Consider the following 27,771-nt stretch of genomic DNA (forward strand, 5'->3'; position numbering starts at 1 on the left):
TTGAGTGATCAGGGTTGGAACACCTCCCCGCAAGCCCCAGTGTCCATCCCCCCCGTGATGTTTCTCCACATAACTCCCCTCACGGACACCTGAAGGCTGCTATCACTCAGGATGGCTGTTGTCTTCAGACTTTGATCAGTAAATGAAGATTGAGTGCGCGCTCCCCATACATGTATATTTTAAATTAGATATTGTGCACGATTATGGCATTACTAATATGTACTTTATATAAAACATAAGAGAAGGAAATTTTTGAAGACAAAATAAGTCACGGTTATTAGTTTCTCTTGTAAAGGTGTATCTGCCCTCCACCACCACCCTCGCCCCCAACAAAAGGGTGAAAGGCTTTTCTTGTTTTTTTCCCCCTTTTTACACAGAAAGTATTGATATTATGTACTCTGTCTGTGCTTTGCCTTCTCTACATAGCCGTCATCTTGGAGTACTTCTCATATGAGTACACAGAGCCCTTCTGCATTCTTTTTCATGACTGCATGGGAACCTCCTGTATGAAAGTGCCATTGTAATTTAACCAGTCCCTCGTGGACGAACAGATACTTTATTTTCAGTCTTTTGCTTTTACAGACATTGGTGCAATAAATAACCTTATGTGTATTTCATTTCCTAAAAGTGCAAGAGTATATGTAGGATAAATTCCCCAAAGTGGAATCATAAAATCAAAAGGCACGCGCATTTATAAGTTTGGTGGGTACTGCCTGTGCCTTCTGCAGGAGCTGTAACCTTTTGTCCCATCAGCAGTGAATCAGCTCACTGACATATATACGTCATCAAGCTTGAATTTTTGCCAACTAGGAGATGACAAATTACAGTATCTCCATGTAGCATATTTTCATAAGGCTCACTGGCATTTCTTGTTCTCCAGAGTTTTTATTGAAGTTTGGCTGGTTAAGATTTTACCTTCTTTGGCATCAGCATTTTCAACTGCATTAAATGCTGCTTTTTTGTTTTTCACGTTGGAATGTGCCATTGTGGGAGCTCTTACAGGTGATGCATATATTGTTTTCAACAGCAACAACATATAGCTAATGGAAAAGGTGTTTCAAAATGAGTTCTTGATGGCAGTTTCTCATTCCTGATTTAAAAAAACACCGTCTGTACCATGGAGGAGCAGATTAGGTGTTTATCCTTTACTGTATCTGGGTGCATACCGTGTGTTTCTGTGCCATCTTCACATCCTGGGCCACCTCCAGGGACCTTTCCCGACCAGGACTCCCATCTGCGCGAAGGCAGAATAGTGTGCAGAGGGGGAGTGGGAGGCGGGTGGTGGTGCGGAGGCCCAGCTCTGACCCGTCTGGTCTCCTGGCGGCTTCACAGGTGAGACAGCTGCAGGAGGATGCAGCCCGCCTCCAGGCCGCCTATGCGGGCGACAAGGCCGAGGACATCCAGAAGCGGGAGAACGAGGTCCTGGAAGCCTGGAAGGCCCTGCTGGACGCCTGCGAGGGCCGCAGGGTGCGGCTGGTGGACACGGGGGACAAGTTCCGCTTCTTCAGCATGGTGCGCGACCTCATGCTGTGGATGGAGGATGTCATCCGGCAGATCGAAGCCCAGGAGAAGCCACGGTAACGCTGCTGGCCTCCCGGCTGGGCCCTGCCCCAGAACTTCGAGGCCAGAGCGGGGGCGGGGAGGGGTTTTGGGGGGAGCCGCCGCTGTTCCACTTGTCTCCTGCACATGGCTGTCAGGGAACAAGGGGCCCAGTGTAGTCGAGCCCTGTGGAGCCCTCCCCATTTCTCCCCGACGCTGTCCCCTGGGTCCACGCTCACCCAGGCCCTCCTGCTCTCACCTATGGGCCTCGTGCCTCAAAGCAGCCGCATACCTGGGACCGGACTAGCTCTACCTCACCACTGGAATGAGGTGGCTGCTCTGAGTTCTTTTTCTATGTCTGTCAGATCAAAAACCACTCTGTCCCTTTTCAGACATATTACTAAAGGTGCCTCTTACGCTCAGCATCTGCTTTAATGGTGTCTCGGGATTCGTAGTTAGTATTTGTTCTGTGTCTTCTCTTTGGCCATGTTTCGTGCAAAGCGGTGAAGAGGAGCTAGTGGGTGTACAAGCAGGCACATACACAGCCTCCTGTTCACCCCTGCCGACTCCAGCCCTCACCGTAACTGAGAAATGGGCTGTGCCCCAAAAGAAGAACTACGGTTATTATATACATGAAGCAGTTGTGTTTCCTTAGGTCAGGACTTTCCAGTCAGTCGGTTTTGATGGATGAGACGTTCTCATGGCTCTGCCAGTCGCTGATTGCTTGGCTGGTTCCTGCTCTGTGTGTCTTCATGTCTAAATAAGGAGACAGTATTTGCTGCTCTTTAAAACACACACATCCTGAACCTTTGGCAGCTAACTCACTGGGGCACAACCGGGGACACCTGTTACTGCCTCTGTGCCTTCTTGAAGAGTCTGAAGTGCATTTCAGAGTAAAAGGTTGAACAGAGATCCAGTGGTTTTTCTGGTCTCCAACTAGAAGAATTGTTTCAGCGCACACACAAAAATAAAAGTAGCCTTATTCTCAGTGTTAGGTTGTGAAGCTGTGCTTAAGTTATACCATCGTCGCACTGCAGCTCAGTGACCTAACCTGCGCTCAGACTGTGACTCAGATACTGTGCTGCCAGTTTCCTTCAAATTAATTACGTGTTTTGAAACCCACACGTTTGTTTGCAAAGCTTGGTCTCCTAAAGGAAGTATTATTTGTGTAATTTTAGGGATGTGTCCTCTGTTGAACTATTAATGAATAATCATCAAGGTATCAAAGCAGAAATCGATGCTCGTAATGACAGTTTCACGACCTGCATTGAACTTGGGAAATCACTGCTGGCGAGGAAGCACTACGCATCAGAGGAGGTAGGATGCCACTTATGCTTTGGGGCCCCTGGGGTGAGTGCAGCTGGTGTTCAGATGTAAAGTGACTCACTCTTGTGAGCGTGTGTGTATGTGTGTGGGGGCATATATAGACACACACACAGAGAAATCTATGCTTACATTCACACACACCTATGCACACACTTATATGTGTTTCAGAAATCCTTGCTTCTTTCCTGTATGTGTAGAATAAGACAGGCAAGTCTCTAGGTGTAGAGCCAATCAAATCCATGGCACAGAAGACAATTTTTGAGGGCCTCTGGTGAAGGGTTCGTCCTCTCTCACCTCCTCCATCAGTTCTAGAAGGTGTCACCCCTTCTCTGTCACCTGTGCCCTAGATCTCTTTGCTCTTTAGTGGATGGTTGCTAAGTCGAGTTGGGATGCTGGTGACACACAGGGCAGTGGTTATCAGTGTGAGGCCTCCGAGAGCTCAGGGCTTTGCCCCTCTCGCCGCCCCCCGCTCTGAACTTGAGTGTGTTCGCCACAGGGATCCCCGGAGTCTGGAGGGGGCTCAGTGCATTGTTGGCCTCCTCACGACAGAGCAGCTTTGGGTTGAGCCCGGCCTTCCTCCCAGCCCCATCTGGAAGGAACGTCGCCATGCTTTTCTCTCTTCTGCCAGTACGCAGATAGACTGAGCAGTCCTTAGATCTTTCCTGCCTTAGTGGTGGTCTCTACATAAAAAGTGTTTTTCTTGGGCTTCCCTGGTGGCGCAGTGGTTGGGGGTCTGCCTGCCGACTCAGGAGACGCGGGTTCATGCCCCGGTCCGGGAAGATCCCACATGCCACGGAGCGGCTGGGCCCGTGAGCCATGGCCGCTGAGCCTGTGCGTCTGGAGCCTGTGCTCCGCAATGGGAGAGGCCACAACAGTGAGAGGCCCGCGTACTGCAAAAAAAAAAAAAGTGTTTTTCTTATATGAAGCAGCCCATCAAGGGTCAGACTAGGAGGATGTGATCTACTCTATTAAGATGTCCTTGGGGTCCTCTTTTCTCACAGATCAAGGAGAAGTTACTGCAGTTGACGGAAAAGAGGAAAGAAATGATTGACAAGTGGGAAGACCGATGGGAATGGTTAAGACTGAGTAAGGATGTACCTAATCTCTCTGCTCTTTTTGGGTCCCCACTGAAAGCAAGCCAGTTTATTTACCTGCTTTAATTGATTTGATATGATGTTATCTCTTAATGATTTTTGGAGTCTTTCTGAATGCTGCTTTTTTAATGTCCTATTTCACCATTTCATGCTAATAAGTATTTTTAAAGAGTTCCCTGTGACATATTCATTATCTTTCATCTCATGATTGACCTCAGTGTTGTGAGTGGGGTCTGAGTGTGTAGGAACAGTATAGGGATGACAGGACGTGGCATCCCTCTGGGAGAGTGCAGACAGGAGCCCTTTCTCCTCCAGTTATCTTTAAGGACAATTGTTACTGTGGAGTCAAGAAGATGGAAAGTTGGCTTGTTAGGTCTTATGAAAGCTAACAACGATAATGATTTTGCAGTGAACCGGGCATTATTCTAAGTGTTTTATATGTTTTTCTTTATTGACTTCCCACAATAACCCTCTGAGGTAGATTCTATTTTTAACCTCATTTTATAAAGGAATATGTGAGCTAACACAGATTTCATAATATACAGTATTGGGAAGAGCATTTATGATTGGTATGAACTGCAAAGGTAGCCCAACTGAAGCATTATTTACCGTACTTTGCCATTCTGTGTTTGGGGCTCCAGGCTCTGTCCTTATATTATATTATAACCTTATTCTCAGGCACCAGGAGTGCTTTCTAGAAGCAGAATCCAAGGGGCCTTTTCTGAAAGGTATATAAGAGACCTAGTGGAGGCATCTCAATTCTTTTGAAAAAGAAATCCCACTTTTGATCATTCTTTGGACGAGGTTTTGGTCTGTAAATTTTGCCAGCTCCCAGGGCAGGTTCAGGTCAGTTCAGTTCAGCAAAACCCAGATTACACTCCACTGTGAACTAGGCACCAGGTTGCATGCTGGGCATTCCTGATGAGGTGACAAGTTTCTCGAGCAGTGGGGGCATCTTCTTGTGCCGTGTTGGGGAGGCCACCAGGGGGACACCAGTGCTGCCCGCAGTCTTCTTCTTACCTGAATGACCCCAACCTTTGCTGCTTAAGGTATAATGAAAATGCCAGCCATAGCGCAGGCAGAGCTGAGGTCTGGCCTGCCTTCTCACAGCTGCAGTGGGTGGAGGTCATGCTGTGTTTCCTCACGTGTGGAGGGACAGAATGAATAAAGCAGAAGCCTTAGCCCATACTGTCCCTACTTCCCCTACTGCTTCCAGGTCCTTCCCTGCCTCTCAGCCCCCCAAAGTGAAACAGCACTTCCACCCCAGAAAGGGTGATTGGTGAATGGCTGTCCCATCAGAGTAATCTGGTTATATGTAGATTGTGAATTCTTCAGGGCTCTGAGGCTTACCTCACCGAAGTAGGGCTGAGTGAGCAGAGCATACCTCCTGGCCCTGCATGGCCGTATAGTAGCCACTGCCCACATGGGGCTCTTCAGAACTTGCAACATGGCTGGTCCAAATTAAGATATGTTCCAAGTATAAAATACATGTCGGATTTCAAAGACAGAAGAAAAAAAAGATGTAACACAACTCAGTTAATTTTTATACTGATTACGTGTTGAAATAACAGCTATATCAGGTTGTCTAAAATATGCATTTGAAATCAACTTCACCTGTTTTTAATGTGGCTGCTGGGAAGGTTAAAGCTGTACACGTGTGGCTCACATGACGTTTATGGGGACAGCGCAGATCTAGACTAGACTGTAAGCTGGTTGTGCCGGCAGCTGCCAGCAGAGGGCAGCGCCACCCTGAGCTGCCGAGTCACCCTGCCCTCCACACTCACTCTTGGCTCCCTGTGCAGTCTTGGAGGTCCATCAGTTCTCAAGGGACGCCAGTGTGGCCGAGGCCTGGCTGCTCGGACAGGAGCCCTACCTATCCAGCCGAGAAATAGGCCAGAGCGTGGACGAGGTGGAGAAGCTCATCAAGCGCCACGAGGCTTTTGAAAAGTCTGCAGCGACCTGGGACGAGAGGTTCTCCGCCCTGGAAAGGCTGACGACAGTAAGTGGGCCCTGGGAGCCGGGGTGCTCTGCCGTGGTTCCCGTGGGCAGCCTCTCCTTCCTGCTCACCTCCCAGGCTAGGGAGCTCAGGTCATCACTCTGATTTTAAAAGCGTAAAGATCTTCCTGGAGTTGGTGTTTCTCTTGGTACAGGACGTGGGGAGATGGTCCAGGGCTCCTGCCCCGTCAGCCACTTCCTGGGAACCTAGGTCTCTGGTCACTTCCTGTCTGGGAATTGATCGATTGGGATTTGCTTTTCTCTTTTGATCTGCTTTTCTTCCTGTATCTCATAGAAGCCGTGGTTTCTAGGGAGCACAGCCTTACAGTTCTCTTCCGATTTCAGGATTAGAATTCCCATCAAGCACTAGTATCTATCTTAGACCACTGAAAACTCTCCCCAGTCCTGATAATCTCTTCTGCCAAAATAAAGGCCTCAGAATAGGGCTTGCTCAACTGGTGTTTTCTCTCCGAAGACACTTGCATTCCTGGTGGAAAGCTGATTCCTTATGGGGTGCTTCCCGATTTCTACCGTCCTGGGCATCTAAAATGTACCTGTACACATGTGTGTTAAAACGGAATACTTTGGGTACACGCATATATTGCTCATGAAATGGCTTAGTTCCAGTTAGTCTATTTCCTGGCTTTTTTTAATGTGTTATTGGGGTTTGGCTGAACCTGAATCCCTACCGCAGCACAAGAAGCCTCCGTGGGAATTATTGCAGCTCTGACTCAGTGGTGTTGGTCTGATCTCTGATGAGTAGTCCAGCACGGACCCTCATGCTCAGGTGCTTTCTTCCTCAGCAAAGTTGAGAGCTGCAGAGTTCATTTAGAAGCTAAACCCGATATCCCAGGAGCACACACAGCTCACAGGGCTTCTGCCAGCCCATAGAATGGATCTGTTTCATCACTCAGACCTCTGTTTCCTATGGTTTTGGGTTGTAGCTGCAGTTCCTATGACCTTAACGAGATTTTGCTTAGGATGTTAGTTGGTTGTCCCGTGTGATCCAGCATAGACCACTCAGACAGGAGGGTTTGCCTGGAGCCCTCTCCTTAAAAGAGGCAGAGTTTGGGGTTCTGCCACACATCAGCGTGTTCTCCCTCAGTTGGAGCTACTGGAAGTGCGCAGACAGCAAGAGGAAGAGGAGAGGAAGAGGCGGCCGCCTTCTCCTGAGCCGAGCTCGAAGGTTTCCGAGGAGACCGAGTCCCAGCAGCAGTGGTGAGTCATGGGCAGCCCGCCCACTTCAGCCTCAGCTTCAGTGGCAAGAGAGGTTTAGGGAGCACACTTTCTAAGCCCGTGCTGATGTGCCCTTCCTGTTAGTCACTTCTGAAGACTACTGAGACTCCGTACGGTCACCCCTGGATAATATTTGAGGACAGTGACTTGTCCACAGTCACATTGCGATGTTGGTAGTGGAAGTGGAATTTCGACAGCAACCATCTCTGCTGTGCACATGTGTGTGTACACACACACACACACTTAGAATTTCCACATGAGTAAATGGATGGAGTGAACTACCCAGATTTCAGGCCAGTGAGTGTGTGGTGATGCTTTCTGAAAGTTCTGGGTGACTTTCACACAAAGGGCAGAAATTACTCTGTATTTCTGAAAGGCTGATTATTTTGCTGGGGTCCAAGCTCCATGACAACCCTGAATGCCACCTTTATGGTCAGGGATGCCTGTGGTCTCACTCTCTCTATCTAGAGTCAATTTGAAACACTTAAAGAGTTTTTAGAAAGATATCACGTCATGTGAAAGAGGGCTGCATATGTTTTCCTGAGAGGAGGGCTCTAATAAAGTTGACTTGTGTTCTCCCCCATCTTCTTCTCTTTCTCCTCCTCTTTTCTTCCCCTCTCCCCTCCCTCCTTCCCCCTTTCCTCCTCTTCTCTCCTCTGTCTTCTTTCTCCCCCTTCCCCAACAGGGATACTTCAAAAGGAGAGCAAGTTTCCCAGAATGGTTTGCCGGCTGAACAGGGATCTCCACGGGTTAGTTACCGCTCTCAAACCTACCAAAACTACAAAAACTTTAATAGCAGACGGACAGCCAGTGACCAGCCGTGGTCTGGACTGTGAAGTTCACTACCATTTGTCAAGAACCACTCTTTCCAAATCCTGTTGGTTTGACCTTTTGGCTTCCACTTCACCCACAGTGTTAAAAATTTTACTTAATTCATAGCCTTCCTTGGTTTCATATTTGTTTGCGTTTAATTCATGTTTATTTGAGTTTTTTAACTGATGGATGCTCAGTTGCCTGAAAGCAACATACGTATTTTTTGTTTATTTATCGTGAGCTTTTTACTTTATTAAGATTTTGCAGCAAAAGCCTTACGTGAGTAATTGAAATTAAATGAGATTACAGCAAAATGAAGAAGAAAACTAGAATCTGACAGGTATGACACATCCAGTTATACTAACAGGGTGCAGTCCTGCACTATACGTAGCCCCCTTTACAGAGTTATTAACCTGCAGTAGTTTACTAGGAATTGAGGAGGGAGACTTCCAGTACTAAGATTAAAACCTAGAGTCAGCTGTGTAACATTCCATGAAGGATACATTCATTTATTGAAAACGATAAAAAAAAAAAAAGTTGAATCTACTTGGGAAGGGTTTTTTTTTAAACTTTAGGTGCAGAATCTGAACAGTTTTGAGACCCTCAGATCATTTATTACTTTTTTACAAACCAGGTCCTCTCTTTATTTGTTTCTGCCAAGTCCTGAACTGAGAATTGTAGGCTCGCTTGCAGCAGATAATGCACCCGGCCTCAGGGGCCCACCGACTGCTGCCACCACCTCTGTCTGGGTCACTGTCAGCACCGCCAGATCGTGGGATGTGGCAAGTGTGGCAGCACTTCCCGGCCCGTTGGGGAAGCCTGCCTACCAGACTTTTCCATGCCTCTCTGTTCAGTTGATGACTTCAGGGTGTCAAACTGTTTTAAATTTTGCAAACAAATGGAACAAAAGCCATTCTGGTTCACCCTGATTACTTGAACGACGCACTTGGGGGAACCACCCCAGGAGCTGTTGCCTGCCTCCCTCCAGGCTCCAGAAGTCCTTCAGCGTCTCTGTAGACAGAAACTCCGCTGTATGTCTCGTATGAATCTTCTGATTCATTTTTCATTTTCCTATGACCTTTTGTGAAGCTCTCTAATAAAGAGTCGTTTAGGATGACATTTATCAGACCGCCAGCAGGGATTTGAAAATGTTTTAACAGAAATTCTATTCACCAAACCAAGTCCATATTACATCAAAGCCTTGTGAGATATTCACTTGCTCATTTGCCATATTTAGATGTTAGTGGAATCAGAAAACCTGTTTTGATATGTGTTCTCCATGAGTTAAGTCTAATTTGTCTTTTCATGATGCATGTCTTTTTTTTCTTTTGTCAGGATAACATCATATAGCATCTTGTTTGTTTTTTCCTCATTTCTATGTACATATCTATCTACTTGCGACCGTAGATGGGTATATAGATAGATGCCAAGCTTCTTATGTTCTGGGAGTAGTATGCACCATTATTGTGTCTCTGCCTTAAAACACACCAAAATTCATTTTAGAAAAGAAACCACTGCTTCATCTTTGGTGATTAGGGAGCCCTGACATGTGTTTCTGGCTCCAAATGATATGTGTCATTGATCTATATGTATATATGTGACGTGTCCATATATATATGTTTAAATTTTGTATCATGAGGGCTAATACCCAATTTTATGCCTCTCGTATTCAGAAGACCAAAAACAAAACAAAACAAAACAAAGCCACATAAGCACACAGGAAAGAAAGGAGTGCTGTGATGCTTTTGGCATTTGTTCTTATGCCTATTTTTATCTAGATTTTTAAATTGTAGCTTGCCAGACAAATTTTTAATTGAAATTGGATTGTATCAGAAGAAGGAAAGCTCTTTTCATTCTTCTGAGTTACGGTGCAGAGACTCAAGTTAATGAACTTGAAAATAGTGTTGCTTCTTGCACTTAGAAAACCAATCAGGTGTTCCTTGTGCTACTAGTTGTCACGTTGCATTTATGTTCACCTCCTGACTGAAGTATCTCAGGGGTACGCAGCCACTAATCGCTAAAGAGAAGCAACGTGGGGTGGGGGTAGGGGTGTATCCACATGTACCCACTGTTTGGTCACAGCACTACGATTTGCTTTTGATGTTTGTCTCTAGTGGCGTGTTGTCTGTTGGCATGCTTAAGCACATGTCCATTAAAATTCATTTTGTTCCTTTTATTTTCCTTGTTTTCTTGGTTAGTGATTCATTTGCATAAACATTAATTATCTCTGCATACTGGTTTGGGGTTTTCTCTTTCCTTCTAACTCTAAAGAAAAAAATTTTTGCTGCAGAAATTCCCCCAGAAGGGGCTTCCCCTGGCCGTCACCTACCTTGAAGTTTGACCAAGTATGATAAATTTTAGCCTTTTTCCAGTAAACATTCCTCTATCCAGGTCACTGCTGTCACTAGCAGTTTTTGAGTCACACCTGCAGCACTAATTTTTTTTTGTTTAACCTGGTTTCTATAGACACTAACCCCATGTCTCCCTGGACTCATGCCTGGCACAGGCCTTCCAGACCGATCTCATACTTCCTCCCAACCAGAAGTTTCCTGAAATCTCACACTAGAACAGATGTGTCAGCCTTAAAATCCACTCACTTACTTTTGACTTAGGGGTTTTGTTTTTTTGGTTACTATTTCCCCTTTGTCTCTCCTTTAAAAGGGAAAGGCAAGAGAGATATTTAAGTGGCCTATTTCTTATAAGCACTGGTCGACAGGCCATCACTTGTAAGGCCAGGATAATCACCATGCATCTCCTCCCTATGCCATTCTACCCTAAGAATCCTTTTTCCACGTTGCTGTGTGGATAAAGGGTTCTAATCACAAACACCCTTCAAGTGCATAGCCTCTAGTCTTACCTTAAACCCCACTGCTGACAGTGCTAGTTTGTATAGACAGAGTATAAACTTGACTCCCAGCCCACCACTTAGATAAGGCCCAACAGAGACATCCCAGTTCCTGAGAGTTGACATATCGGATGTTCAAGCGGTGGTGGCCAGTCTCCAATTGATCCCATTGAGGTTGTTGCTGCTAATTTTGCTGTCACCTGGTTCTGGGCAGCAGAGGTGGGGGACGTATCTAATGAGCGTGCCGTTGACACCTCCATGTTTGTCCGTGTACAAAGGGTGCAGGTTGTCTGTAATCCACTAAAGCGTCAGCCACACCCAGCTTTAGTAACTCGCTAATCCCACACCCTGGGTGTATCAGCCAGGGGCCGCTTCAGTTCATGGTACACAGTTGATGGCACACAGGCTGAAAGCGATAATGAATGGAGACCCTACTGCATTTCCCAAGCCGAAAAGCCATGAGGGTTACAATATAAGTGAGCTTGGGAAGGAACAGCTCCCGAAGACGTCTCCAGCCTGAAGGGTCAGAGCCGCTGGAAGCCTGGCTGTCTGGGCTTTCTCGTCTCAGTGCAGCAAGGCACCGTGATCAACCAACACGTGATGGGGAAGGCCCTGGTTCTGTCTTTGTTTGGGGGTAAATAGCCGTGTGGTGTTGAGTGACTGTGATTGGCTTTTCCAGCTCCTTTAACACAAACTACAACCCACTCACGATACAACTTCGGCAGATGTGGTTAAATTGATGTTCGTTGACTTGCCTCATTTCCTTCCAGCTCTTAAGTTCCAAAGTCTAACGGGGATGGTAGATGTGAAATGCATGATTGCCGTCCTAATTTCTGCATGTGTTTATGACGATGTGTTGAGGGGCGGTGGGAGGAGAGCCGGAGAGCATTTTCAGAAACCAAAGGTCTTTCTTGTCTGACTTTGGGGGAATGCCGTGTAGTTCTGATAGAGTTGTCTATCCACCTGTTTGTGAATGCCCTTTCGCTTCAACTTCCAGCCCTTCTGGTGGCGTCCTTGGTTGTAAGGTGGCTGCTGTATAACGTCCACTCTCTCATATTTAATATGTGTGATTGTTAACTGTTGTCCTTTTGTTTTAAAGTAACCATAAGAGGAAATGATCTGAGTTCTATTAGAGAAAATGGATCGATCAGAGGAACAGAGTGCAGTAAAACTCATCCTGGCATTTCGCTTTTCTCATTTCCCCGTAAACGGGCGGGTATTAATCCATTCCCACCTTCTAATGTCCTTGGTGTCCAGCTGGCTTTGTGGGATGTGCAATGGTTTTACTGTACTGCCTCGATCTGTGCCAGGCATTTATACACAGCCACGTGTGCGAGTCAGAGCGTATGTGGTCACCCCGGGGGCTCACGGGGTTAGCTGAACGGCCTCTCCGCTGTCCCTAGATGGCAGAAACGGTGGACACGAGCGAAATGGTCAATGGCGCTGCAGAACAGAGGACAAGCTCGAAGGAGTCCAGCCCCATCCCCTCTCCCACCTCCGAGCGCAAAGCCAAGACTGCCCTCCCGGCCCAGAGTGCTGCCACCTTGCCGGCCAGGACCCAGGAGACGCCTTTGGCCCAGATGGAAGGCTTCCTGAATCGGAAGCACGAGTGGGAGGCCCACAATAAGAAGGCCTCGAGCAGGTAACAGCACAGAGGCTGAGGCAGTCCCAGGGGAGGTCAGCCCATTAAGAGGTGGAGGTGGGCCACTCTGGATCGAAAGGGGAGCGTGTGTTTATGTGGTTGATTTGTTCTGTAGCTTCCCGGGCATTACATCCTTCTCGGGACTTAGGTTGGGAAGTGGGAGTAGAGTGCTTTTTTATTCACCGAGAGAAGGAAGAGTTACGTGTGTGGGGGAACAGCAAGAAGAGGCCTTAGTAGTACCTCCTGAGAAGGAATATTGCTAGATTGAGGTGGGGGAGTCTTCCCTAGAGTGAAGTGATTTCACTGTTGTTTCCCTCCTGTGGGATGTTTTAAGACATTCACCATTTCCCCTACCTTATCTCCATATCAGTCTTTATATTCGTTATCTCCCAGTAGCCCTACTTGTATTATCTCCATTTTACAAATGGAGAAACTGAGGCTCTGGGAGGTTAAGAAAGCTCACTCTGTGTAGCTTCCTAGTAAATGGCACAGCTAGGGTAAAACTCATCTGACTCCATAGCCTGTGTGCTTAACCAGTAAACTAAACTGCCTGGGACCACCATGTACAGTTGTACAGGTTGTACACTGTACAAGGGAATCCCGTCTAAGAGCTGCCATCCACACTGGGGACATTACAGATTTATTTGTTAATACAGGCAGGTGGCAGTCAAGTGTCTTGTTCTAATAAAAGCAGTATGTTAGGCGAGTTTGCTGTACCCTGGGGGCAAGGCTACCTCTTTCTGTTTCAGCCAGTGCACCGTAAGTGCTAGTGGCCCTGGGCCTGCCTCCCCCTCCCTGTCACGTCGCCAGGCCACTTCATTACAGAATGAAGCTGAGGTGGAAGAGCTGCTTAAGGACAGGCATGTTTCCAGTAAGGAGCTTGGCCTGTACCCTGTTACCACAAGAGTGTACCAAACACCAGCAAAAGTCTTTCCCGTCAGAGCCGAGAGTACCTTTATGTAATGAAAGAGGGCACTGTGGTTTTCTTCAAACTCCAAGTGAGAAGTGGCCCTCAAAAACCTGCCACTAGCAGTACGTGTCTTGGGAGGCCACAGAGGAATTTTGTTCCATTGCGTATTTTTTTTTTTTTTTTTTTTTCGGTATGCGGGCCTCTCACTGTTGTGGCCTCTCCCGTTGCGGAGCACAGGCTCCGGATGCGCAGGCCCAGCGGCCATGGCTCACGGGCCCAGCCGCTCCGCGGCATATGGGATCCTCCCAGACCGGGGCACGAACCCGTATCCCCTGCATCGGCAGGCGGACTCTCAACCACTGCGCCACCAGGGAGGCCCCCCATTGCGTATTTTTAGCAGGATTTAGGAAGGGCTTTTTTAACGGGATCATGCCGTGTTGTGTGAGGATCATTTTCGTGTTAATCAGACCCTTAGTTCTTGAAGGGAGTGTGGAGCAGAAACTTGAAGCTCCTTTCTTTACTGCTCAGGTCCTGGCACAATGTTTACTGTGTCATAAATAACCAAGAAATGGGTTTCTACAAAGATGCAAAGACAGCTGCTTCCGGAATTCCCTACCACAGCGAGGTCCCTGTGAGTTTGAAAGAAGCCATCTGTGAAGTGGCCCTTGATTACAAAAAGAAGAAACACGTGTTCAAGCTAAGGTGAGCTTGGCCAGAGAGTGGGTGTGTGTTTATTTTCACTCTGGGGGTTGGTTCTCTTAGATAGATGCTGTGATCAGTTGATTCCTCTCCTTTGCTGTTTAAAAAATCACCAACAAAGTGACAAACTGGACAGGCACACGTCTTGGTTAGGATCTCTGGGCTCTGTGGCCGGTTAACGGCACAACTGAACATGGAAGAAAAGGAGCTTTCCTTTTTATAAGCTGGAACTTAGTGTTTCCTGAGACAAGGTGAGCTAGTTACATTTCACATTTTAAGGGGAGCTTAGAAAAATAGTTTCCCCATCTTTGCAGCTAATCCAGACCCAGGAGATGCTGTTCTTTGCTCATGACTTATCTGGAGATGGGTCAAGTGAGTCATCCCGGAGCCAGGTGGAGACAAACAGGAAGGGGCGGGAGGGGCCCTGTGCTCCCCTGACTCACCCGGTGGATGTTCCAGATGCCTCTGGAACCATTCAGTTCCAAATGTCTCTACCCTGTACAGCACATACGACTCCAAACAGAGTGGATCCAAGCTCTGAAGTTCTGCTTGTACTTGGAAATGGGCAGGAAAACTTGTTTTTCTTTTAAAAGCCTGAAAAGTAAACATGTTAGTGGTTAGGACGATACTTAGTCTGATACTAACTTGATCTGGTGCTTTGGGATTTGAAAAGCAAACTTTGGTCCTCAGTTACACGTGGGTCTCATGCCAGCTGGACAAGGCCAAGGACCGCAAATGAGAGCAGTTCAAATGGGGTGATTCCTTGAGCCCTGGACGGGCACTGGAGGCAGGCCCCAGGGACCTGGGACGCTTTACACGCTGTAAGACCAGGCGCGGCCAGCCTGGCACCCACCCTGGCTGCACGCCCACTTTGTACTTCCTTGATGCAGCTTCAGAGCGACGGGATATCGGCAGAGGGCATTTACCCCCTCTGCACGGGGAACACCCGCTTCCTCTTGACGCAGCAGAGAAGGAGGGGCCCTCCCAGCCAGCGTCCTCTCGGTTTCACAGTGATAGCCCGGCCAGGGCAGTTTCTTTTGTTCTGAGAGGTGTATAGGAAGAGAAGTCTAGGAGAACTTTTCTGGGTGTTAGTTCAGAAAGCCTGGTATTTGTTAATGTGGGGGATGTAAGTCCAGTGGCAGAATTTCAGGAGGGCCCGTGGGTTTTAAAGAGCTTTCTTCTGTGTTCAGTTTAGAGCAGTGATTGGTCATCCCAGTGTTCTTTGCCACACAGATCCAGGTGTTGACATGTTCGGAGCTTTTTGGATCCTTCCAGTGATTTGAAACACCCATGTTACCTGTGCATATTGGCCCAATTATATGGCTTCTTGATGCCCCGGGGCGCGGCTGCTGGGCCCGTGCAGGCCCCCGGCACGGTGGGCGACGTGTGCAGAGTTCCCACGGGCATTTCTGGTGTGATTCCTGCGGCCTGCTTGTATCCCACATGAGAGTTGGGGGATTTTTTTTTTTTCCTTAAGTTATATTGTGACTGAGTTTCTTCCTTCAAATTACAGACTAAATGACGGCAATGAGTACCTCTTCCAAGCCAAAGACGATGTAAGTTTCTAAGTTTCACTTTTTCAAATACTTAGAAGTTTGCAATTGTTGGTGGCCCGATGAGCTTTATGTATGATGTTCTTCACATAAGTAATGATCCAGTGGTGGCTTCTGTCCTCTGGCCTCCACGGTCATGAACGCTGGCAGGTGTTCAGTTCTCCTGTATCTCTCAGAGGCAGTGAATGTCATCTCGCTGTCCTCCTGCCGTGGCAGGAGACCTAGTGCAGGGTCCCTTGAAGTCCGCAGAGGAGAACTGTGGGTGAAGCACAGGGAGCAGGTCCCAGAACTGGGTGTGGATCCTGCAGCCCAGTCAGGAGCCTCCCCGTTGAACCCACTGAGCCCCACTGCCTTTAACCAACCATTGCCTGGCTGTGCTTCTCCTTGAGAGGAGAGAGGGTCGGCCGATGGGAAAACAACACGTATGCAGGGCTTTAAATTCGAAAAAAGCAACTTCTGTTAAATTTATACAATGTTATGCATCAAATGTATTTCAGTTTAAAAAAGGAAAAGAAAAAGCACCTTCTAGGGTGGGACCTGACACCCTACTGTAGACCAGTCTTTCCAGCTCGTCCACATTTGTAGGGCCACATACTAGAGTGAGGACCTTCAGGTACCGTAAACCGAATTCTGGTGAGCGTTCAATCATGTTCACTACTGTCCTGACAAAGCAGAGGTTCGTTTGGGAACCGCTTTCCCTTCTCAGGCAGACACACACCATTCCCAAGCCTTGCAGCCCACAGAGGTTCACACGGTCACCCAGGTGGACTGCGAGCATCTCGTGCCCGTCCCTCTTAGTTGAGTCTCACCTGTGTCCCCTCCTTCATCCAGGAGGAAATGAACACATGGATCCAGGCCATCTCATCTGCCATCTCCTCCGATAAACACGAGGTGTCCGCCAGCACCCAGAGCACGCCAGCATCCAGCCGGGCTCAGACCTTGCCCACCAGCGTTGTCACCATCACCAGCGAGTCCAGTCCCGGCAAACGGGAGAAGGACAAAGAGAAAGACAAAGAAAAGAGGTTCAGCCTTTTTGGCAAAAAGAAGTGAACTCCTTTCCGTCACCTCCTGCCCTTGTCTTAACCTTTTCAGTGAAATTCCAGCATGCAGGCTCAGAACCAACACGTTACTCTCTGTGCCTAAATGTTCCTCAATGTGGTTGATTCTTTTCTTTTAATTTATAGAGCATTTCTCGGGGTGGGGGGATGGGGAAAATACACCTAAACACTTTATCTCCAAGTTACAAAAAAGCTTGAGGTGCAGAGGGAAGACCAGATTTTTTTAAACGAAATTATATAGATTAGATCTCAATATTTAAACTGTTCCTCAATTTTGTGAGGCTGTGTTGGAAATAACCCGCCTCTAGTGCTGTTGGTATGCAAGGCAGCGGTGCTTAAACAGTACTTCCTGTGCTCACCACAGACAAAATGTACCAACTTCCCAACACCATTCTCTTCCATTTACTTCCAGTGGTTACCTTGAGTCTTGACTATTAGAAAGTGCCCACGATGGGTCTAACCTGGAATAAACAGATTGTGTATTATGATCTCGCTGCAGCCACAGTGCAGCTCCATTGTTAACTCTGCAGACCAAACCGTTTGTATCTGGCATCACTTACTAACACACGACATGCGGCTCTTCTGCATCAGCCTGGACGACGGTTAAGAATGTCGGGATCCAAGAAGGATTAGAAAACTGATACTGTTTTAAATAATCTGTAATTTCAATTTCAATTTTTTTTTTGCTGAAATACATTATATTGTATGTTTGAGATAATTCTAGTACAAAGTATAATAAAACTAGATGTATAATAAACCCTTTAAATCATTGGTAAGTGTACAAGTGGACCTGAAGCATTTACTGGACAAAGTCCTGTTACCCTAATGGTTACTTGCTTGTGCGTTGCCACACTGTGTTATAATTTGCTTCATTACCTTGCTATTTGATACATAGTGTGCATTTCTCCGTCACTGTAACAATTGTAATGACAAATTTTCATCTTACTGCACAATCAAAATGGCATTGATAGGAATGAACTCCAGAAGCTGGGCCTGAGCAGGGAGGTGGTCACTCAGGCCCAGTGCTCAGTTGTTATGACCTGTACCTCTCGACTTTTGCCCTATCTGTTAAATATATGCTATGTCATTAAATGCTTTTAAATCTAGCACGGTGGGTAATTGTTGTTTTTCCTCTCCTTGCGTGCACACCATGTAGGGAATGTGCAAAGTGAGAAACAGCAAATGGGAAACATTAGACCGTCCATCTGGGTTCCTATTTCGCATTCTTGTGCATGTCTGGTACCCCAGCTTTGAAAGTTACAATAAACGGCGTAATAAATATGGAATGTTTTGCAGCTCTACATCCAGATTTTATCTTCTATGTATGAAAAAGTTATCAGAGAGCTCGCTAAACCTGAGCTCTGAGGCAAGGGTTAGAAAACATTTTCAGTAAATGGCCAGAGATAAGTAAATGTTTTAGGCTCTGTAGACCGTACTCTCTCTCTGTTGAAACTCTGCCATTGTGTAATACAGAGGCAGCCATCGATGATGTGTAACCAGTGGGCGCGGCTGTGTTCCGGTAAAACCTTATGTGTGGACACAGATTTGAATTTCGTATAATTTTCACGTGCCATAGCATATTCTTTTTTGATTTTTTAAAAACATTTAAAATGTAAAATCTATTTTACACAGATTGTACAAAAACAGATGACAGGCCAGGTGTGGCCCGTGGGCCAGTTTGCTGGTGCCAGCGTAGGATCGTGGGTTAGATAACGTGTGTTGTACTTGTCCTAGTTTATCTGTGTGTATCAACTCCGTACCACTTGCATGTTTTCTTACATAAAGTAGCAATGGGTGCTAGTATTATAGACTTTTCAGTAGTTTATTCCCCAGAGGACATGCCTACCATGACATCAGTCCTGGGCCTCACAGCTGACTAGCATCAGGGCTTTCTGTTGCCCTCAGGTGAACTGAGACCTCACTGTTTATTCCCCCTACCCCCACCTGCACCCCCCAAGCACCCAAGGCCATTTATCTCACCGTGACGCTCCCTTGCCCTCACCTTACCCAGGATTGGAATCAAATTGTTCAATTCTCAACAGGTGAACCTCTGACCAAAATGTTTACTTAAGAAAAAGCATCTTAGAAAATAATCATGATTAAACTACAATGAGGTATCACCTCACACCAGTCAGAATGGCCATCATCAAAAAATCTACAAACAGTAAATGCTGGAGAGGGTGTGGAGAAAAGGGAACCCTCTTGCACTGTTGGTGGGAATGTAAATTGATGCCGCCACTATGGAGAACAGTATGGAGGTTCCTTAAAAAAACTGAAAATAGAACTACTGTATGACGCAGCAATCCCACTACTGGGCATATACCCTGAGAAAACCATAATTCAAAAAGAGTCATGTACCACAAAGTTCATTGCAGCTCTATTTACTTACAATAGCCAGGACATGGAAGCAACCTAAGTGTCCATCGACAGATGAATGGATCAAGAAGATGTGGCACATATATACAATGGAATATTACTCAGCCATAAAAAGAAACAAAATTGAGTTATTTGTAGTGAGGTGTAGTAAGTCAGAAAGTGAAAAACAAATACCATATGCTAACACATATATACAGAATCACACACACACAAAAAAGGTTCTGAAGAACCTAGGGCCAGGACAGGGATAAAGATGCAGACATAGAGAATGGACTTGAGGACACAGGGAGGGGGAAGGGTAAGCTGGGACGAAGTGAGAGGGTGGCATGGACATATATACGCTATTAAATGTAAAATAGCTAGCTAGTGGGAAGCAGCCACATAGCACTGGGAGATTAGCTCCGTGCTTTGTGTCCACCTAGATGGGTGGGATAGGGAGGTTGGGAGGGAGATGCAAGAGGGAGGAGATATGGGGATATATGTATACGTATAGCTGATTCAGTTTGTTATAAAGCAGAAACTAGCACACCATTGTAAAGCAATTATACTCCAATAAAGATGTTAAAAAAATAATAATCATGATTGATTACAGCCTACCTGACAAAGCCAGGGCAGGTGGCAGGCAGGCCACACTCAAAAGGAAACTAACCAGCAATCCCAGATTCCCATAGAAAGTAGATGTGGATGGAACATTTTGCATGTAATTCCAGAGGCTTGCAGACCCCCGATACCTGGTTTTGGTGGTACATGCTCTCCTCACTGCCCTTGCTGAGGATGCCTGAGGCCTGAAAGTGGAAGATGACGGGCAGCAGGGGAAGCAGCCGCTGAAGAACGGCTTCGGTGGGTCATCAGGAGCTGATGTCAGCACATGTGATTAGAAAATCCGAATGAAGACATGTTCACGGGGAAGTTACAGGCCATATGAGATCGTGATCTTCAATCCTGTCAAGGTAAATAATGGAATTCTGTAAAAATCATGCACTGCTTAACATTTTGAGAATTGTGCACATTTATTTTTGTTGCTGTAGTGTACTATTTTACCTGAATTTTTAGTGGTACAGGATGGGTAATAAAACCGGTCTTTCTGTGTATGCATCTGAGAAGTGAGAAGCAGTAAATTAAGACTTTCGGGACACGAAGGAGGCATTCTTGATTGATTAAAGGCCACTTTTGTCACATTTGAATGTCTCTAAAGTTGGAATGCATCTTCATTTCCCAAACCTCAGCGTTGTGTTTTCTTGGCGGTACTTAGAGTGATGATTCTTTGTACAACCTACAGGTCTTCAGTCAGTGAAATAGAGTATATCAGGCTGAGGAGTGGACACATGGCTTTCTTCTCACCAACTTTTTGGCACTTTTAGGATTGGTGGTGTATGGGGGGGGCAGCTATGATATTTCCCTCTGGATACATTCTCTTCATTTATTAGTTGGAATATTTGAATATTCCATCTAGTGGTAGAATTCATATAGGAAAGACAGGGTAAATGCCTGAGTCTTTACCATGATTTAAGCTGGTCTTTCTAAGCATGATCCATAACCCAAAAAAGCATAAATTAAAGAAAAAAGGTAAAACTTCTATCCACCGAAGCTCAGGACTTTTTCTCACCATTGAGAGTCATGGTGAAATCATTCACTTCCCATTTCCCAACACTGACCACTGATGAAATTACCCTTTTTGAAATTTAAAGATGTCCCATCTTTGGCTGGTGGAAGTCCCTTCAAGTTGGCTTCTGAGTCCTTTTGATATCCCCTTCCTCCTTATCTGGCATGACGCACTGTCCCAGGCTCATCCAGTACATGTCTTGCCCTCAGACCTGCAATCAGAGACTCCTGTAAGAAAACCTGGTGTCTTTTAGTGTAAAATGGTATTTTGAAAACCATAATTTGTGTGCTAGCAATGCTCGTTGCTACTGGGTTGGTCTTTGTTTTCTAGGCATATCAGTAGATAGAGCTAAGAAAAAGTAACTCGAATTCAGGATTGTAGAGGTTTTTCTTATGTCCTAATCATTTGCACTCAGGATCATGGCTTTCAAGGATACAGGAGCCATAGAATTAGAATATCCTATAATTACTCATGTGCTTTATCCCAAATTACATGCATCAACTCAGAATACCAATAATACCACCACCAATATAATTGCTGAGAACAGTTTTTATTTTTTTTAATTAAACTTTAAAATTTTGTGACCATTGTAGATTCACTCGGGGTTGTAAGAAGTAATTCGGTACCCTTTACCCAGTTTCCCCCAGTGGTGTCATCTTGCAAAACTATAGCACAGTATCACATCCAGAATATTTGACATACTCAAGATACAGAACAGGGGCTTCCCTGGTGGCGCAGTGGTTGAGAGTCCGCCTGCCGATGCAGAGAACGCGGGTTCGTGCCCCGGTCCGGGAAGATCCCACATGCCGCGGAGCGGCTGGGTCCGTGAGCCATGGCCGCTGAGCCTGCGCGTCCCGAGCCTGTGCTCCGCAACGGGAGAGGCCACAACAGTGAGAGGCCCACATACCACAAAAAAAAAAAAAAAAAAAAAAAAAAAGATACAGAACATGTCCATCACCACAAAGATCCTTCCTGCTGCCCTTTTATGTAGCCACACCTGCTTTCCAGCCCCACCGCCTTCAACCTCTGCCAACCCCCAGTCTGTTTTCCATTGCTATAAATTTGTCATTTCAAGAATGATGTATAAATGGAATCACCCAGGATGTAATCTTTTAGGATTGGCCGCTTTTTCACTCGGCATACTTCTCTGGAGATTTATCCAGGTTATTGTGTGTATTGTATGTATCCATACCTTTTTTTTATTGCTGAGTGCTATTAAATGGGGTGGATATACCACCATTTGCTTAATCATTCACTTACTGAAGGACATCTGGATAATTTCTAGTTTGGGGCTGTTACAAATAGAGCTGCTGTAAACATTTGTGTGTGGGTTTTTGTGTGAGCATACACCTTCATTTCTCTGGGATAACAATTTTTGCCCAGGAGTGCTGAGAACAATTTTTAAAAAACATTTTGTATGTGGTTTCTCCATTCTCCCCTTTACCCGACATCTAGGTCGTTTTACTGTATCTAAAATGTCTGAGCGAGTAGTTCTGCTCTCTCCCTCTGAACCCTCCTGTAATCTTAGTTCTACAAATAATTGTTATATTTAATGCTCACCCCCGATCCATATGTGGGTGTTCCCTAGTCATTTTGGCTGTCTGAAGCTCCTTCCCTTTGTGTGGTTTATGTGTATATATACGTTTTTTAGTTAGTTTCTCTATCTTTCCACGCCGCCCCCCCCCCCCCCCCCCCCCCCCCCCGCCCACAGCAACCTTCCTTATTTTCGGGCCAGTTTGCTAGGTCAAGCGCTTAATGTGAAGTGCTCTTCTGTTACTTTCAGAGCTGATTAAAGACTTCCCAAGGGAGAAATAAATGTGAGCTTCGAAGTTTTTCAAAGGTTCAAGAATGCAGGCCACCCTAGAAAAATAAGTTTTTCAACTTGTTAAAAAAAAAAATTCCCAACTGGCCTGACTTTGAGAAAGAACGTTATATCCTGTTTGGAGCTCTGTATGTTTTTGTAAAAGGCCCTCCTTCTAAAAAGAGGGATTCAGGAAGTGGAATTGTAGGGACCTACTCTCTCCCATTACTTTAAATTAGGAGTCAAGACGTGAGAAACTAATGCTTCTCTCCTATGCTGTTCAGGGAATTTTCACTCAAGCTGAGGCTGTGCCACCGACCCAAGACTCACATGAACTGGGGTGATTTAGGGGGTTGGTGACAGTGGGTAGAATTATTTGTAGAATTCAGATTTTTCCGAGGTAGCACCTCATTTGTCTCTTTCCTCTGCAGAGGAGCTTGGAAGACCAGCGTCCTCAGAAACACCCCAGTTTCTAATCCCCAAACGTGCGGTTTGTTGCCTGAGCTGCCCTGGTTGTCAGTGTTCGCTTTAAACTCACATAATTGCTGGAGGGGCAGGGCTCCCCCCGCCTCACCCCCTGCCCTGCTCCCCACACACAGCTATCCCGCAGGGCTCCACATCCGGGCCCCAGCACAAGTTTCCACTTGTGCCTTCCAATGTTTATCACACTCTGGGGACCCACTGTGTCTGGGAGTGGGAATGGAGGAGGCGGAACATTAGTGGAGTTTCCTGGAACTGCTGCTTTAAAGGGAAAGGGAATTTTCTCTTCCCTAAGCCCACAGGGCCTTTCTCCAGGGGTGGGGCATCCTGCCTTCCTTCCGGAGCCTGGGCCTTTCTCCACGGAGCTGAGGAAGCTTTGGCTCACAGCCCTCTCCCTGGAGGATCTGCTCCATTCGGTCACCATTTGAGTTTCCCTGTCACAGAGGATGATTTCCAGTGTTGCTGTTCCTCCAGCTTTGGTTTTGTGAGGGAGACAATCTCTCAAGGTTTTAATCTCCCGCCCAGGTCCGCCATCCTAGGGACAGGTGCCAGGGCTGCAGCTAAAAAGGCCTTGAAGAGTGTGTGTCTGCCCCCGTGTTTGCAGGTGTGCTGGCGGCCCTTTCCCGCTGCCATCTGTTCCATGCGTCTGTCACATCTCTCCCCTGGGCTTTCCTGGATACCTGATCTGAGTGCTGTATCTGGCTTGCCTGGCCTTTGCTCTTCTGGGGAAGAGCGTGGGCTCTGAGCCCAGACTGGTTACTGTGCAGCCAAGTGACGAATATTCCCTCACCACCTTGGCAAAGCACCTACTAAGTGCCAGCTCTGGTGGAGCTTCAGTATGCTATACTCCATACCATGGGCTTTATCAGAGGCCGAGTCATCTTTTCTTGACAAGGGGGTTGAAGAAATGAGTCTACTCCCACTGCCAGGAGGAGGCTCTCTGTGGTTTTTTTTCCAAAGATGATTTTATTAGAGTGCTTCCCAATTCAATAACAAAAACGCCACTTCCCAGTGCAGCGAATAACAGACTTCGTCAGCTCATACAACTAAAACATCCTGGGGTAGAGCCAGTCCATGGGTTGATTTGCTCTGGAAATTCTCCCATCCTCTCAGGACTGCAGGTGATATCTCTGTATTCTGTCAACCCCACCCTCGTCCATGGGTCAGTTTTGGCCTCAGCCTGGCTTCCCTCCTGGGGATGGGGACTGCCAGCACCTCCGAGGCCATATCCTTGTTCACATCTAGGAGGAGGGAGAGGGCTCCTCTTCCCCCAAACATAGAACAAAGCCCTGAGTTTCACTCTGAAAGGATTCATTTAGGTTTTGCACCATCCCTGAACCACACCTACTGCAAGAGATATCACTCAGGCAACCAGGGTGCCTTCCTGGTATCCAAACCACCGGCCATTACAGTGGACATGGGTGGGATGGGCCCCCATTGTCCATTACGACATAAGATTGAGAAAGCCACATCAATGAATAACAACCTCAAGGGGTGGCTTGGCTGAGGGGGGTGGAGGAGGTTGATGGAGATTATGTGTGAGTGTCGAGGTGCTAAAGCCCCCACTTTCTTCCTGGTTCCTCAAATGTTGCATATCTCATCATGAGAGTGCTGGCCCCCAAAGAGGGGTGGGGTTTGGGGAAAGGGGGAGCTTTTCTGAAAGCTACTTTTTCTTTTAAAAAAGGAGGAACTTTTTTTTTCTTAGAATCCGTATATATGTGTTAGCATACGGTATTTGTCTTTCTCTTTCTGACTTACATCACTCTGTATGACAGACTCTAAGTCCATCCACCTCACTACAAATAACTCAATTTCGTTTCTTTTTATGGCTGAGTAATATTCCATTGTATATATTTAAAAAATGTCATGAAGAACCTAGAGGTAAGACGGGAATAAAGACACAGACCTACTAGAGAATGGACTTGAGGATATGAGGAGGGGGAAGGGTAAGCTGTGACAAAGTGAGAGAGTGGCATGGACATATATACACTACCAAACGTAAAATAGATAGCTAGTGGGAAGCAGCCACATAGCACAGGGAGATCAGCTCGGTGCTTTGTGATCACCTAGAGGGGTGGGATAGGAAGGGTGGGAGGAAGAGGCAAGAGGGAGGAGATGTGGGAACATATGTATATGTATAACTGATTCACTTTGTTATGAAGCAGAAACTAACACACCATTGTAAAGCAATTATACTCCAATAAAGATGTAAAAAAAAAAAAAAAAAGGAGGAACAGTGGTTCTAGAAGAAACCTTGGAATGACGCCTGAAGCTCCCTGCATTTAAAGCACCTGCTAATGTATCGAAGCTTGCCCCCTGACTGCACGATGGGCCCTGGGCTTTCCCTCCAAGGTGCTTGTTTGGGATGCACTTGGCTTCAGAGAACAGATGCCGGTTAATGAGTCCGAAGAGGCCCTAAGGGTCTAGTCCTGCTTGCTCGCATCTGCAGGGCTCCCTTCTCCAGCAGTCAGTGGGGGTTACTTCAGACATTGGTACAGCTCATCAGGGAAAGGAGCTGATGTTGGGATGCTGCTGTAAATTTATGCATTAACCAAATGCTTGGTTAAATAACTGGATTTATTTTTCTTCTGAAGTAAAGCCCTCACCTTTGAAGGTGCTAATTATCTGTTTCTCTGGGGAGTGCCGAATGCCTGAGTTGGTGGTTGGAAACTCATTTGGTTGAAAGACAATCTGTGAGGGTCTGCACGCTGTCCCTGGGGGCCCTACACCATGAGGAAGCTGCTCCCTTGCCACTCAGCACCGTATTTCTTACAAAATCTCTCGTCACTGACAGGAGGTGGAAGTACCCAGAATATGAATGACTCAAAAGGCCAAGGGTGTCCCATGTGACCGGGCTGGGATGCTGAGGCAGGGTTCAGGGGAAGCCATTCTCTTGGGTCAGAGGTCTGGGTGGAAGAGGCTGCACTGGTCTTTGGAGAAGAAGGGGAGGCAGAATCCTCGGCATTCCTCAGTTAGGAGGGGAGGATTTAAATTCCACAGCAGAACAGTTTGCAAAGATGAACCTGTCTGCACATTATCTTTTTAATTGTGACACTTGGCATTTCCGTCATTTCTCTATCACAGCTGCTTCTCAGGGGAGCAGCCTGGCTGTGGGAACGTCACCACATGCCTCCCCTCGTGTCTCAGATCTTTGGGATGTGAGCTGGGAGAAGTGGAGGGCCCGCGTTCCACCCCAGGGCTGTCGTCATAGCTCTTGGGGCCCCACCAAGAGGAGTGCTATTTCTGCCCCAGCTGTGACTGGTGGCCAGCTTGCTGAGCTCTTACTGTATGCATCTGGTGCCACCTCAGTATTTCACACGTGCTAATTCAGCTAACCTCACAGTGACCCTGTGAAGTAGACACTTGTTATCCGGGTGTTATAGCTGAGACCAGAACTGTCACTGCAGGGAACAGAAGACAGTGAGCCCCGCCCGAGCTAGGAGAAGCAAGCCCACAGCGCCTCCGAGTGTCCTGAAGCTTTGACAAGTTCTAGCTGACACCGACGCCGTCAGCGCCCCGGCTCCCTGCCTCACGCCCATTCAGCTGTGTTACCTTTAGCTGCTAGAAAGGGTGTCGCCCGGATATCGCTGGCATCCTGCACGGCCAGCCCGGGCTCTGTGGAAGTGGGTGTGTGAGTGTGAACTTACCCCAGAGGAAAGGGAGAGGGTCTCTGCTGAGAAATGAGGAGCAGAAGCTGGATCTGAATGTGCCAGAACCATTGGTTGTGTAACAGGGGAGGGGCAGGCGCACAGCCAATAGCGCGGGACCCTGAGGGCTGCGGCTCCGCCAACGCTCAGCAAACAGAAGTCCTCACGGCAGAGAGCGCGGGCAGAGGCGGGGCTCGGCCTTCTCCCTGGGGCCCTCCAGGCCCTCCGGCCTCGAGGCTGGCAGGTGAGCTGGGGGGCTCAGGGACAGGCCAAGGGCTGTGTCCTGCAGAGCTCCAGAGCCCTCGCCACGGCTGCCCACTGGCCGGACCCAGGACGTGAAGTCCGAGGCCTAATGGCGGCAGCGGTCTCCATGGGTCGCGGTCCGCGGAGGCCTCGGCAGCGGGAGTATATGGACACTGGCATTCAGGTAACAGCTTCAACCAGCTTCAGTCTCTCCCTTCAAGTGTCAAAAGTTGATACAGCTTAGGTCAGTTGTCTACCCCTAGGAGGTAGCCAGAGGTCAGGGTTAAGTTGCAAGGACATTGCACATCATTACTTCAGGTCCACCTCTGTGGTGGGGCTCTTCTCAGGGGCAATTGTTGTGAGCTGGGAATTCACCTGTTTGGTATTTGCTACAACGTGTATTCCTATTGATCCCATACAAGTGATTCTCTCCAGTTTAAATGAAAAAGCCTGAGTGCCGGCTGGGTGCTCGGTGCCTGGCTCCCTCAGTGATAACGGCTGGGCAGGGTCTAGAAACGGGCTTACGAGGTGTGTACCCAGGCAGGTGATTAAAGGGGAGTATGGGGCTTCCCTGGTGGCGCGGTGGTTGAGGGCCCGCCTGCTGATGCAGGGGAGGCGGGTTCGTGCCCCGGTCCAGGAAGATCCCACATGCCGCGGAGTGGCTGGGCCCGTGAACCATGGCCTCTGAGCCTGCGCGTCCGGAGCCTGTGCTCCGCAACGGGAGAGGCCACAACAGTGAGAGGCCCGCGTACCGCAAAAACAAACAAACAAACAAACAAAACAAAACGGGGCGTATGGCCTGTGAAATGGCCCTAGCTGGAGGGAGTTCATGCCCCCAGAGAACTGCCGTTGGGAAGAACGAAGTCAGAGCTTGGTCAGCTCCACCTTTGTGGAGATGTTCTCTCTGGGGA

The 27,771-nt window shown here is 47.3% G+C and overlaps 2 protein-coding genes across 12 annotated transcripts in view; both read left to right on the forward strand.

Moving 5' to 3' along the window:
* SPTBN1 (spectrin beta, non-erythrocytic 1) overlaps positions 1–17,816 on the forward strand; it is a 196,644-nt gene extending 178,828 nt beyond the window's left edge. For all 8 annotated transcript variants that reach the window (XM_082641908.1, XM_082641913.1, XM_082641911.1 and 5 more), the window contains 10 exons: positions 1,333–1,577; positions 2,718–2,856; positions 3,867–3,951; positions 5,762–5,958; positions 7,060–7,172; positions 7,876–7,939; positions 12,252–12,490; positions 13,929–14,102; positions 15,613–15,655; positions 16,484–17,816. In XM_082641908.1, the coding sequence (XP_082498034.1) occupies positions 1,333–1,577; positions 2,718–2,856; positions 3,867–3,951; positions 5,762–5,958; positions 7,060–7,172; positions 7,876–7,939; positions 12,252–12,490; positions 13,929–14,102; positions 15,613–15,655; positions 16,484–16,702 (1,518 nt within the window). In that variant the 3' untranslated portion in view covers positions 16,703–17,816. The remainder of the gene's footprint in view (positions 1–1,332; positions 1,578–2,717; positions 2,857–3,866; positions 3,952–5,761; positions 5,959–7,059; positions 7,173–7,875; positions 7,940–12,251; positions 12,491–13,928; positions 14,103–15,612; positions 15,656–16,483) is intronic.
* A 9,008-nt stretch (positions 17,817–26,824) lies between these two features.
* Positions 26,825–27,771, forward strand: part of EML6 (EMAP like 6) — a 377,195-nt gene continuing 376,248 nt past the window's right edge. For all 4 annotated transcript variants that reach the window (XM_082641845.1, XM_082641844.1, XM_082641847.1 and 1 more), the window contains exon 1: positions 26,825–27,044. The gene's annotated coding sequence lies outside the window, so the exon portion shown is untranslated. The remainder of the gene's footprint in view (positions 27,045–27,771) is intronic.

This window comes from Mesoplodon mirus (genome assembly GCF_964341445.2).
Source record: "Mesoplodon mirus genome assembly, chromosome: 14".
NCBI classification, from domain to species: Eukaryota; Metazoa; Chordata; class Mammalia; order Artiodactyla; family Ziphiidae; genus Mesoplodon; species Mesoplodon mirus.